The 14,525-nt window shown below is 37.8% G+C and overlaps 1 protein-coding gene across 2 annotated transcripts in view; it reads right to left on the bottom strand.

The window, feature by feature from the left end:
- Exo70 (exocyst complex component 7) overlaps positions 1–14,525 on the bottom strand; it is a 394,184-nt gene that overhangs the window by 200,660 nt on the left and 178,999 nt on the right. For both annotated transcript variants that reach the window (XM_068378599.1, XM_068378598.1), the window contains exons 5-6: positions 12,772–12,929; positions 12,505–12,644 (exon numbers count right to left, since the gene is read on the bottom strand). In XM_068378599.1, coding sequence (XP_068234700.1) covers positions 12,505–12,644; positions 12,772–12,929 — 298 coding nt within the window. The remainder of the gene's footprint in view (positions 1–12,504; positions 12,645–12,771; positions 12,930–14,525) is intronic.

The raw sequence follows: 14,525 nt of genomic DNA, 5'->3' as shown, positions 1-14,525 counted from the left end.
TTTCAGTTGGAGTGACAGTTTGTCATTTAATAATCAATTATATAGAATAATATTAATGAAAGAAGCTCACAATGTACAGTATAATATAAAGAGTTCTTCATAAATGCTGATGGTTATAGTCAGAGTGCATTACTTAAGGAGGCTCATTCATAAATCAGTCCTTAATTGTCTGTAAAATATATGTACAACTTTAGTATAGCACCATATAATATTATGTATATGCTTATAGCATGATCTTTTATTACTACTTACTGAAATGTTGATGGAAATGAAAACAAATTTTGATTACATTCAATTATAAATTTTACTGATTTTACAAAACTAAAATGCATGTCATTTTTTTCAGTTGATAATAAAACAAAATGATAAACAATTTTATATCAGTAAAATTAAAATTAAGGGCACTGTCTGGGTAATATTTAGTACAAAATTTGTAATGATTTTCAACTTAATAATTAACCATTATTTTTTGCAGTTGATAATTACCAGGTATAAAAAATAAAAAAACAGTTTAATAATAGTTAAAGTGAAATTAAGGGCACTCTTTCGGCAATATTTTGTACAAAATTTGTAGTGATTTTCAATTTAGTAATAAACTATTATTTTTTGGCAGTTGATAATTATAACAAAATGAAAAACATAATTTTATATCAGTAAAATTAAAATTAAGGGCACTGTGGTGGTTAGGTAATATTTAGTACAAAATTTTTAATGATTTCCAACTTAGTAATTAACTATTATTTTTTGAAGTTGATAATCATAACAAAATGAGAAATATAATTTTATGTCAGTAAAAGTAAAATAAAGAGCATGGATTTTAGGTAATATTTATTATGAAATATGTAGGGATTTTCAAATTATTAATTAACAATTACCTAACTCCTTATGAAATTTGTAATTAGCAATTTTGCTATAGAGAGAGAGAGAGAGAGAGAGAGAGAGAGAGAGAGAGAGAGAGAGAATGGAATAATCTCAATATCACACACATATGTCATTGCGTCACATCATTAACAACATACTCATCAACAGCAACTACCACTATTACCGATACTAGTACTACTACTACTATTACTACTACTACAACAACTAGTATCACCACTACTACTGCTACTACTAATAATAATAAAAGGAAGACCATTCAGCTTACCATAGCTTAAGTCTCTTCTACTCTTACCAAGGGGAAAAATAGCCACTGAATAATTACATTGCAGTAGTTAACTCCTTGAGCAAACTCCTTGAGCAAAGAAGAATTGTCTGGTAATCTCAGTGTTGTCAGGTGTATTGTATGAGGACAGAGAAGAATGTGGAAGGAATAGGCACGACTATTCGGTGCATTTGTAGGCAATGGAAAATTGAGACGTAACCAGAGAAAGGGATCAAATGTAGTATTGTCTGGCCAGTCAAAGGAACCAATAAGTCTCCAGTGGTAGTATCTCAATGGATAACTGATGCCTTGGCAAACCTACTACCTATAAATTCTGGGAGTGGTTATGGTGTAAGAATTACTCATAGAATTGTTAACGAAATCTCTACAGGGGCAAAGAAGAAACATACACCCATCAAAATGAGAGAGGGATCTGTTATAACAACAGAAGATGAAGAAAGGTAACATTGGATGGAACACTTTAGTAAGGTCATGAATAGGAGATATGAAGGGAATTATTTGATTGATATATCTGAAACTGAGGAAGACCTTGATGTGACCATGAAAAAAAAGAGAGAGAGAGAGAGAGAGAGAGAGAGAGAGAGAGAGAGAGAGAGAGAGATGAACAAGCAGAACTTAGAAAAGGTAAAAGTTGTACTGACGAAATTTTCATTTTGAGACATGTTGTACACCATTGCGCAGAATACAAAAATCCACTTTTGATAGAATTTGTGGACTATGAAAATGCCTTTGATAATGTGCACCGGAAATTTTGTGGAGAGTCCCGTGTTATTATGGAGTGCCTCCTAAACATGTAAATTTGATTAAGCCTGTTCATGACTATAGCAAATGCAAAGTTAATGTTAATGGAGTCTTAACAAATGAATTTCCAATGAACAGTGGAGTACTCCAAAAGAATGTGTTGTCACCTATGTTGTTTATCGTCCTCATGGATTTTGTAATGCATAGAACAGTTAAGGATGGTGAAGAAGGATTGGACTGGATTGGTGATAAGAAATTAGCTGACCTTGAGTATGCTGATGACGCTGTCCTTATTAACAGAACAACAAAGGATTTGCAATGCTTGCTTAACAGAATTCATGAAATATAACATTAAGTTGGGCTCAAGATGAATAGAAGAAAGACAGAAATGATGAAGGAGGAAAAATGAATGAGGTAGAATCATTTAAATATTTAGGAACTATGATCTATAATACAGGGTCTTTAGAATTGAAGTTTAATGAAAGATTGAAAAAAGGAAATCCGACGATGGCTAGATTAAGTAAAATTTTGAAATAAAATCACCTGAAATTATATATTAAAATCAAGCAAAATATCAGTTTGGTGAGAACAGTGTTAATGTATGGACATGAGTCATGGTAAGGCAATGAAACAATATCCAACAGAATTACTAGATTTGATAACAAGCCCTCAGAAGAATATTGGGCGTTGAATAGCAGGACAGAATTACAAATGAAACTATAAGAGATTACTTGTGTGCATATGTGGATGAGATCATAGTGAGGAGTAAATGGAGATGGTTTGGGCATGCTCTTCACACTCCCCAAGAGAGATTATTTCAGCAAACATCTAACTGGGATCCACAAAGTACATGGCTGAGGACTATGAAGCATGAAGTTGATGATGAATAGAGAAGTATTGATCTAAAAGCTCAATATAGAGATGACTGGCAAAATCTAACCAAAGCCCTTTGCATCAATAGGCATAGGAGGAGATGATGATATATACATCCCAAAATGCTCATAAACTAAACCAGTTTTTCCCTTAAGGAATTAAGTAAAGTCACTCAATGCATTCCACACGTCCACAAATACTCAAATATATTCATTTTTAAAGGTACTGTACTGTAATGGATCCTTCTCTCGTGTTACGGATCATTTTTTCTTTGCCTACACATACACCAAATAATCTTGCCTAGTCTTTCCACAATCTCCTCTGTCCTCATTCACATGACAACAATAAGGTTACCCAACAATTCTTTTTCACTCCAGGAGTTAACTATTGTGAAGCATTGTAATTGTTCAGCAGCTACTTTCCTCTTGGTAAGGGTAGAAGAGACTCTTTAGCTATGGTAAACAACTCCTCTAGGAGGATATTCCCAAATCAAACCATTGTTCTCTTGGGTAGTATCATAGCCTCCATGCCATGGTCTTCAACTGTCTTGGGTTAGAGTTCGCTGGCTTGAGGGTTCACTAGGGCACACTACATGTATTCTATCGTAAATCTCTTCATCATTTTTTTGAAATTTTTAGTTTATATATGAAAGATCTGTTTTAATGTTGTTAATGTTCTTAAAATACTGCATTGTATTTTAATTGTTCATTATTTCTCTTGTATTTTATCTATTTCCTTATTTCCTTTTCTCACAGGGCTATTTTTCCCTGTTAGAGCCTTTGGGTTTATAGCATCATGTTTTTCTAACTAGGGTAGTAGCTTAGCTAGTACAGTAATAATAATGATGATAATAACAATAATGATGATAATAACAATAATAATAATAATAATAATAATAATATACAGAGAGAGAGAGAGAGAGAGAGAGAGAGAGAGAGAGAGAGAGAGAGAGAGAGAGAGAGAGAGAGAGAGATACATTAGTATTTCTTTTCTTTTTCTTTTGACGGCTGCTTTTCCGATCCCATACAGCAGGGGAACCCCACTCTCTACAGGACCTCCACTGTCGTTATATCTTGTTCGTTCAGAGTATTCAACGTTTCATATCACGTATTGCTCATTTACTGTTGAATCATCACTGTCATACATCTCAGGGAATAAGAAAGTCTTCAGTTTCCTCTTGAAAGCCTTAATGTTTTCAATCATTCAGATGTCTTGTGGGAGGTTATTGTATAGTCTTGGGGCCGCATATTTAAAGGCTCTGGAGCCTAAAAGAGATATATATCTAGGTTCCAATAGTTTGAAACCATCTGAAACTATTCTCATGTGGACACAATTTGTAAAGTAGTTGTATAGTCAACATTATTCATTAGTCGATATGATTCTAAAAATTCCCTAAATGCCAAAGCGTCAGGATTTGATGCGTCATCCATCCAAAAATTGAAGTCTCCACAAATAGCTAATTCATTTTTCTCCATGATAATCATCTCAACGAATGCACTGAATTATTCAAAAAAGATACTAGCGTTTGTTCTCGGTGGTTTGTAGACTGTTACAAAGGATATTTTCCTGTTTTATTGCGCAAAGTTTATTTCTATACATTCAAAGCTTGTTACATTAGTTCTTTTTAACAGGGGAGCGCTGGCAAGCAGGAGAGAGCTGACGATCAGGAGAGCGCTGGCGAGCAGGCGAGCGTTGACGAGCAGGAGAGCGGTGGCGCAGCGAGTCTGGTGGCTGCAACTCAGGAGAGCGCTTGTGCGTTACTGCGCGCAAACGCGCAGTTGAGCGCGCAGGGCAACCCTGACGCGCAAGGGAAGTACCCATACCGTGGGAGACATCCCTTTGCCCCAAAGGGACCGGTGCCCATCGGTTGACGAGGTTAGAAGGCGCCTGCTGCACATCTGCGCCGGAAGTGGAAGGTCTGGTAGGCGTAGGAGATCGCGAGCGATCTGCGTAGAGGTCCAAGGACGTGGCTGCTACGGTCTGCTCCCGACGAGGAGAATCCTCTGCAGAGGAAGGCGGCGGAGAAGACTCGAAGAGGCGCCTCTTAACTCCCTTATAGGGAGACGGGAGGCCCCTGCGGCGAAGAGGACGACGAGCCTTACGGCGAAGGCGGCCTCGAGGTCATCCACATCGTCAGTCCTCCGAAGAGGAGTCTCTATCAGTGCGCTCCCCCGAGGAGGAGGCGCACCCGCAGGAGAGACCGTGGGACTCAACTTCCCCTTCGAAGGATGTTCGGAGGGGGGAGCAGAGCCTTCAGCAACGTCCGCAACAGCAACAGCAGCAGCAGCTGAGGTTTGACCAGACCCGTCGGAAGCCTCTGCCACAACCACGTCGACAATAGACAGAGGGTCTACCTCTGCTATCACCGGCGATTGTTTGTCAGCAGCCCCCAACTGGATAAGGTCAAACAGAACTTCCTTGGAGGGCAAACCCTTCAGCCCCAAGGAAGCCCAGAGCTGAAAGAGATCATCATTAGACACAGCATGGTCATCACAATTAGAATCAAAATCCTCCCCCGGAGGAGGAGGGGGAGCCGCCCCGCTATGGGAGACAACACCCTCTCCCGCACCCCGAGATCGGGAAATAGAGCAATGGCCTACGCTACCACTCGGCGGTCTCTCACGAGAGGCCGGCCGAGTGGGCGCTTCGGAGGAGGTTTGGGCGGCGGAAGAAGAGTCCTTGGAGCCTTCCTCTTTCAAGGCAACCCTTGAAGGAGAAAGGTCTCTCTTGGACTTCTTCTTACGCAAACCTCTCCCACTGGGAGATAGACCACTCCCTGCACTCACTACACGTTAAGTCTCTAGCACACCGTTGACCTCGACACTAGGGGCAAAGGGTGTGAGGATCCGTTTCGACCGCCGACATGAAGGTACCACAGGGGCGGCCAGAGAGACCAGGGCATTTGCGCATAATAGCGATGAAGGGCGAGGCCAACTTCCAAACACACAAAGTCTGAGAAAAAGAAAAAACAGATTAAGGCTGTCAAAAGCGAGGACGAAAGACTGACACGTCTGCACATCGTCCGAGCCAAAAGTGAAGTGAGACAATTCACCGGTGTGTGGGGGGGAGGGGTAGCAAGCTACCCCTTTCCCTACCCCCTTGCTAACTAGCGCGGGGGTAGTTAACCCTCGTTAAAAATCTATTGACTCGTCATTTTCAGCTACGCCGAAAGTAAACCCAATGTAAATAGCGTGGTTTGTATTTCGGTTATGGAACAAATTTCTTGTTTATCAATTCTCGAATTTGAATAGTTTTATTACCTACAGATTATATATTTACATAGCCACAGTTTATGACGTCCTTAGTAACCATGATCAGTATTTTCTGCAAGTCTTTTCAATTCCATGTCATAAGTTTTGCTGTCTCTAGAATTTACAATATGGTCACTTTGTTTGTGTAACTTTGTGCAGTTCATACACTTTGACACTTGCGAATTACACTACTTGGTGGAATGTTTTCCTGAACATTTCCCGCAGACTTTATCATCATTCTTAGACTTGGAATCTTTTCCAAGATGTCCATACCTCTGACAATGGTAGCAGGTGATCACGTGGTACCTATCACCGTATGCTATAAGTATCCCATCGTAATGAAGCGTTGTCCCCATTATCATGAATATCCCTCTGAACTTAAGGATCACATTTCAGCACATAGTGGGTAGTCCCACCTAAAGTATTTTTCTTCAGGACTACACTTATCTCCTATTCTATATTTTGGATTTGGTCCAGGCACATTGCATATCGTTATTTTTGGTTTTAGTTTTCCAATTTTTCTCGTTTCACTGTCGGCAACCAATGTCTGAATTTTGTTAGCAACCTCTCCTCTAATCATTTTGTTTGCAAAGTTTACAACAACATTTCCATTCGAAGTTGACCTCGTGTTAAGTATAGGAATGTCTTTAAGTGCCAGTTCAACCTCGTGTTTTCTTTCGGTAATTTTAGTTGCTGTATTTGTTAATTTAATGACCAACAGATTTTTTTCCTTAACTTTGTCAGCATATGTCGTTTTCTCCGATTTTGGGTTTATCAATGATTGAAGTGTTGCCGTAATTGATTCCATATTCATAGCGGGATGATCAACTTTCTCAGTGAGGTCAGTAGTCTGGGTGGAATTTGCTGCATGTGCGCTAAGGTCTGCAACTTTGTATTCCAGTTCAGTGATTCTCACGTCTTATTCGCTCAGGGCCTCTTCTTTTATATTCACATCTTCCGTTAATTTTGAGATACTGTATATAAATTGCCTTGTCTGGCTTCACCTATGCAGTGTGGGCATAACCAATCTAGGTTCACTCATCACCAGTGATGCCTGTCATTATATACACACATTTCCTGTGATAGAATCTATTGCAATCACATCCTATTCATTTTTTTCCGGTTTCCCTCCGTGGTTTCACGTGTGAGGTAGAAAAAGTTAAGGACAGACATAGGGTACCATTTCTTCTCACTTGAGTTTCTCTATATGACTAACTAATATCTCTTCAATGATGTTCAAGCGAGAAACAAAAGCTAAAACAAGACTCAGGGGGAGTGTTGAACGAAGCTCCGCGCAAAACACGTTCTCACTTGTAGATAATTACTATATAATTTTTTCCTACCAGTGTTAATTTACGTATGTATTACGTAAGGATTTTTATTGTACAGTACATGTACTGTATGCGTAGTGTACATTTCCCGTTCAATTAACGCTACTATTATGCCTTAATGACTTCAGCATGCGCCACAATATTTTACTGCATATAACTTTGTAAACGTTAAGTTAAGACATTTTCATCTTATTTTTTCTGTTGCAATTTTCGTTGAATAAATATTCATACGTTCATTGAAAAAGAACTACTAATAGTGTATTTATAGTACAGTACTGTACTGTACGCGAAATACCGAACCATAATGTAGATACAGGCTATGTGTTAGGTGAAAAGCTTGAAGGGTTGTGAGGCAATTTGGTGAAGACAGCAATCACTTATGTGTGATGTTGTCTTACCTTAGCTAATTAAGCTGTATTGTAGTGATAGTCTATCTATTTACAAGGGAACGTCTCCCAATTTTTGGTTGTAGTCGACATCAAAAAAAGGAACAATAGGGGACTTTTCCTCTCTTCGCTCCTCCTATTCTGACGAGGGATTCAGCCAAGTTTGGTTGGTACTGCTAGGCGAAAGAAAACAAGCTACCCAGGCATAAGCCTATGACGGACAGGCTTACCCTTGCATTCTATGCAAATGCCAGTGGGGATTGGATTGTAAGGTGAATCCCCTTCTGGTGTATCACTCTGAGATTCCTCGAGCCTTTAAGACCCATAAAGTAATTAGGGAGAAGCTTTCGGTGATGTGGTAGTCTAAGGCGAAAGCCCGGGTAACAAGGAGCGTGTTTACCGAGTGGGTAAACATTTGTTTCAGCCCAACTGTGAAAAAATATTTGGAAAGCAAGCGCCTCCCGCTGAAATGTCTGATGGTATTGGAATATGCCCCTGCTCCCCCTCCTTGCCTCAAGGAAGACATCCTAGCGGAGTAAGGTTCTCTATCTTCGTCCTAACACCACCCCTCTCCTCCAGCCAACGGACCAGCAAGTGATATCGATTTTTAAGACGATCTACACGGAATATCTCTTCAAAAGATGTTTTTAAATCACTGACAGCACAAACCTTACCCTTCTTGAATTTTGGAAGGAGCATTTCGATGTTGTGATATGCCTTTGAATCATCGATACATCTTGATAGGAGGTTTCGAGGCACACCTTGAATTTTGTGTGGAAGACGCTGTGGCCAGATGCCATCTCCGCATGAGATCTCGAGGGCTTCCACGTAGGCCAAGCTGAAGCCAATGTTCAATGAGGTTGCCGAGATTGTTACACTAGGCACGTTCATGGGTCTGGAAGTCGATGAGGACGACAATAATGAGCTTATCAAGTAGCAACAAGAGGAGTTTACAACGGAAGACCTAAAGGAGTTGGAAGCCATGAAACTGAACAAAGTTCAGGAACAGTTCTCTAGCGGCGAGGAGGAGGATGATGACCCATTGACAACGGCAGAAATTAAGGAGGGTCTAGCTGGCTCCACCATCTTATGATGGTGGCTCTTATAGAAAAGACACATCCAGAAAAAGTTTTCACTGGTTGTCTTCTTGACCAGATTAATGACACTTGCCTGAATCAATTCAGAAACCTTTTAGGAAGCAGGCAGAAACAAGCTTCCTTGGATAGTTTTTTTATAGAGGCCTTTGGTACTAGTAGACCAAAATGAAGATAAAAGTGAACAATGAAAAAAAAAGTGGCAGTGATGAAGAAAAAATTTAACTTAGAAAATACAAAATGTAAAGTAAAAGAAAAATTAGAAAAGGTAAAATAAAAAAAAACTAAATTTTAAGTTTATCGTAAAGTTGAGCATTGATATTTTGTGCCATTTGTTAGTGTGTTTCCTAAAATTAAGTGTTTATGTTTTCTGCAATTTATTAATGTGTTGTATAGTTAAGTATTTAAGTTTTCTGCCACCTGTTAAGGTTTTCTGCCATTTTTCATACTCCTCTACTGCTCGCCACTTCACTCTCGGACATTGCCTCACTCCAAAGGTAAGGTTCCACATTTTTGTATCTGTATTTTCATTTCTTGTTACATAGTTGAACTGTCACCTCTAGTTATACATTTACTTTACAGGTTATTAACGGTTAGGTTATTATTGAATAATTATAATGGTTGTACAGTAACCTATTTCATTGAGTTTAGTGGAGTTTAGCCTATTATACTGTAAACATTTAATGTTGTGTTTTTTTACGGCTTGGAACAAATTATGCTATTTACATGTCAAAGACAACTTACAATGCAAAAAAAATCACAGTACGAAAGCCACTATGAAACCAATTAATTTTGTATTGTGATGCATTACTGTACCTATTTCAGTAAATTTAAAACCAATATATGTGTTTATTCCACAGTGACTGTATTTCTTGATATTTAGCTTATCATATTTGATGTTACGTATTATGTTATGATCTGAGGCATACTGTACTTACAGTATGTCCTGAGTGTGTTATCTCAAAAGCAATTTGGGGGAAAGTGGGGGCAAGCATCTCTACCAATATTGTTTGGGGGGTTGCAGGCAAAAAAGGTTGAGAACAACTGGTTTAGTAGAAAGACTATTGCTACTGCTGCGTCAATTAGCATGCCCAGGTACTTTATCCTCTGTTTAGAAATGAGACTCGACTTTTCCAGATTGATCATGACCCCCCGATTAAGGCTAAAGGAAAGCAGTCTATCTTGATCCTATAGCAACATTCACTTGAAGGAGGTAGGGATCAACTAGCATCCAACAAAAAGGTAGATAAAATACCTAGGTTTGATACATCTAAACTTCTAGAAGAGTACTGTACAGAGAAACATTTGCAATTCAATGTAGGAATCAATTTGCAATCTTAGAGACTTTGAGACAAAGAGCACACAATTAATGAATAATTGTGTGATATTAAGAACATATATCAGTCAGTTGGTAGTAAAGTCTTGGGACACACAGTTAAAAGGAGAATGCCATGGATATCAAATGATACGTGGGATAATGTAAAAAGGAGACAAAGACAGAAATTGATTGCAGAAAGTTTTCGAGGCAGTAATGAAAATTACAAGGTAGAGCATGCTAAGTATTCCAGTTTTGATAGTGAAGTCTAAAAGAAAAGCCAGGAATGACTGGAGAGAAGATTTAAACAGTAAAGCAGATGAGGCTGACAAAGCTATGAATATAGGGAGTGGCTATGGTGTAAAAATCACTCAAAGAACTATTAATAAAATCTCTACTGGGTAAAAGATGAAGAATATACCCATCAAAAAGAGATATGGACCTGTTATAAAAACAAAAGATGATGGATGGAAGACTTTAGTTAGGCTATGAGGAGATACGAAGGGAATAATTTGATTGATATACCTGAAGCTGATGAAGATCTTGATGTGCCCCTGAATGAATTCAGTATGTTTGATGTTGAAGCTATCATTATAAAAGTCAAGAGATGGAAAGACCTTGGATACGATGGAATAACTGCCGAGATAATACTAGCTAAAAATGAAGTGACCCCCAGAATACTTCAAGATAATTTTGTAGAATGTGGCATGCAGAGGCAAAACCTGATGAATGGGAGTTAGGAGTGTTGGTGAAAATAGTAAAAAAAAAAAAAAAAGGGAGACCTAACTGACTGCAATAATTACAGAGGCATAACACTTACGTTAGTTGTTATGAAAACATATACAGTAGTAGGCTTATTCTGAAGAGACTAGAGAGAAAGATTGATGAAAAGCTGTGAGATGAACAAGCAGGATTTAGAAAAGGTAAAAGTTGTACTGACGAAATTTTCATTTTGAGACATGATGTACAGCAATGCATAGAATATAGAAATCCACTTTTGATGGCACTGGTGGTCTATTTAAAAGCCTTTGATAGTGAGCACCAGCAAATTTTGTGGAGAGTCCTGCGGTATTATGGAATTTGTCTCAAATAAGTGAATTTGATAGCATAGCAAGTGCAAAGTTAATGTTAATGGAGTCTTATCAAATGAATTTCCAGTGAACAGCAGAGTACTCGAAAGGATTGTGTTGTCACCTATGTTGATTATCCTCCTCATGGATTTTGTAATGCGTAAAACAGTTGGAGCTGGTGTAAAAGGATTGAACTGGATTGGTGATATAGAAAATTAGCATACCGAATATGCCAATGATGCTGTCCTTATTAGAAGAACATCACAAGATTTGCAACACTTACTTACCAGAATGCATGAAATATCACATGAGGTTGGGCTCACGATAAATAGAAGAAAAGCAGAGATGATGAGAACGGAGTATGCAATGGAAGATGAAATATCATTGGAAGGAGAAAGGATTAATGAGGTAGAATCCTTTACATATTTAGGAACTACAATCTCCAATACAGGGTCTTTAAAATTACAGTCTAGTGAAAAATTTAAAAAAAGCAAATCAGACAATGCCTAGTTCAAGTAAAATTTGGAAATTAAATCATCTGAAATTGCATATAAAAATCAGACTATTCATCAGTTTAGTGAGATCAGTGTTACTATATAAACATGAATCATGGTATGACAATGAAACAATCTCCAATAGATTGAGTACATTTGAGAAAAAAGCCCTCAGAAGGATATCAAGAGTTAAATGGCATGACAGGATTAGAAACAAAACTATAAGAGAGATTACTCAAGTGCCATATGTGGATGAGATCATGATGAGGGGTAGATGGAGATGGTTTTGGCATGCTCTTCGCACTCCCCAAGAGACATTAGTTCACCAAATGTTCAGCTGGGCTACACAAGGCATAGAAGAGTTGGAAGACCCAGTCCTATATGGCTGAGGACTATGAAAAGTGAAGTAGGAGAGGATGAATGGAGAAGTATTGAATTAAAAGCTCAAGATAGAGACAACTGGCAAAATCTAACCGATGCCCTTTGCGTTAATAGGCGTAGGAAGAGATGATGATGATGATGGTAAATCCAGATGGAACATGCATGAAAGATGGCTATCATGTCTGTGAAACAAAAGACATGTACTTGCATATTTGAAATTGCAAAAGTATGCTTATTTTGATTGACAAATTTGCACAAAAACTATACCATACTTTTCTTTAAACTCAGTTTTTCCAGTAAGAATTTTAGTGGCTTACCTTTAACAACTGGATAATAATCTAAATCCTGATACGGCTCTTATTTCCTAAGAGAATAAGAAAACTTTAAAAGGGAAATTCTTTACCTGTTTGATATTTTTTCTGTTCGACTTTTGGGCAATGTATCCATTTTAGCAACTCTAGTTCGTAGAGGACCAGGAGAATTAATAGATCCAGGATTACCGCCTCTTTCTATGCTACTACTTCGTTGATGATCTCTTAAAGCCTGCAAATTGGATTATATTGTGAATAAATATATGCTTATTTAATCTTTCAATTTCTAAGACAAGATTAATACACAAGTAAATTTTAAGTTTTTATAATCATATAGGTTTAAAAGAGGAAATGCTAACCTGCAAACTCTGTGAAAGGGCATCTGAACGTAACTTAGCATAGACAGTTAATCTGTCAGTATTGCCATGTTTATCCAGCCATGATGCTATAGCTCTTAAATCTTCACGTACTCCAGGAGGGACAAGTTCAACTCCACTGATGGTATCTTCAGAAAGTTCTGGAACATTGAAAGGACATTCTTACATATGTTGACTCAAATCATGGAAGTAAACAGGTATGTTCTTTAATATTGAAGTTCTTATATACAATAATTGCACAGTTGCTTAGTTATAATGTAACCATGTTTTTACAATTCAATGAAATCTCATAGCTAAATGGTTCATGTCTTCTTAGCATGATGGGACAAAATAATCTTATGGAAGATTGCTAGACTAACGATTACAAAATTGGGTAAAGGGTGACCACCCAAAAATGCCACCCATGGAATCGTTAATAAAATTTACATCTCTTTCTACAATCCAATCAAATTTGGTACAAATAAAAGTTAGTCTATGCCTGGCTTGTCCACCAAGTTTCCGTTTTGAATATCCAACAGTCTTTGCTTTATCTCCATTCTATGATATGCTCCAAATGTGCACCTCTGCGTTGCAAGCACACCTGGATACTAAATGCAAAATTGTCAATAACTCTTATCATGTTACTCCCTTATCTATTTAGTTAGTTACTTATTTAGTTACTTATTTATATAGTTATTTATCTAGTTAGTTAGTTATTTATTTAGTTAGTTATTTAGTTATTTAGTGATTTTGGTTGCGATAACCCTCTTCAGTTCAAGAATAGTCTGGGGATTGTCTTGGTAAGCTTTTACTTTGAGATAACCCCACAGATAAAAACCTGAGATCATTGGTCCACATTGGCTTAAAGACCAGATGGAAGGGTCAGTTACGATCAATACTGAGCGCTACCTACTGGTCGTTAAGATATTTTGGGCAGACGAAGAGGTGTTATGAGAGTTGAACAGTGGTTTCAACAGGATGGGGCAACTCCTCATGCTTCAAATGACTAGTTGAAAGGGCTGCGGGGACACTTTGGTGATCGTCTCTTCAGTAGGAGGTGTGATCCTGAATCGGCTTCACATTCACTGGACCTTAACCCCAAATTTTCATCTGTGGGGTGACCTCAAAGATAATGTCTATCAGAACAGTCCTCAGATAATTCCTGAATTGAAGAGGCCCATCACAACCAAAATCAGTGCAATACCAAGGGAGCAATGTGTCAGAGTTATTGACAGTTTTGCACGTTGTATCCAGGTGTGCTTGCAACGCAGAGGTGTACATTTGGAGCATATCATGGAACGGAGATAAAACAAAGACTGTTGGATACTCATGACTGAAACTTGGTGGACAAGTCAGGCATAGATTGAAGTTCATTTGTACCGAATATGATTGGATTGCAGAAAGGATTGTGAATTTTATTAATGATTCCATTGGTAGCCTTTTTGGGGGGTCACCCTATAATATGTAGGATTTTAAAATAACCAGAAAATACAAAACTGGTTAATAATTGTCTAAACTATTCATAAATAGTTATTAGCCAATTCATAAAGTGCAAACCAAAACTCATTGAAGGGAAAAGGAAATGGGAATGTTGAGTATTTATCTATTTACTAAGTATAAAAAAAAATATTTCCTTATGATCATATTTTGAATATTCAAGAAAATATAAAGAAAAATAAAATATTTCATTATTACTTTTAATGATACTTGTTATTCAATCAAGACTCTACTTTCAATAAAAATTATATTAGATAAAG

Source organism: Palaemon carinicauda, chromosome 8 (assembly GCF_036898095.1).
Source record: "Palaemon carinicauda isolate YSFRI2023 chromosome 8, ASM3689809v2, whole genome shotgun sequence".
Classification (NCBI taxonomy): domain Eukaryota; kingdom Metazoa; phylum Arthropoda; class Malacostraca; order Decapoda; family Palaemonidae; genus Palaemon; species Palaemon carinicauda.
Note: the sequence above shows the minus strand (reverse complement) of the source record. Positions and strands in the feature narration are given on the sequence as shown.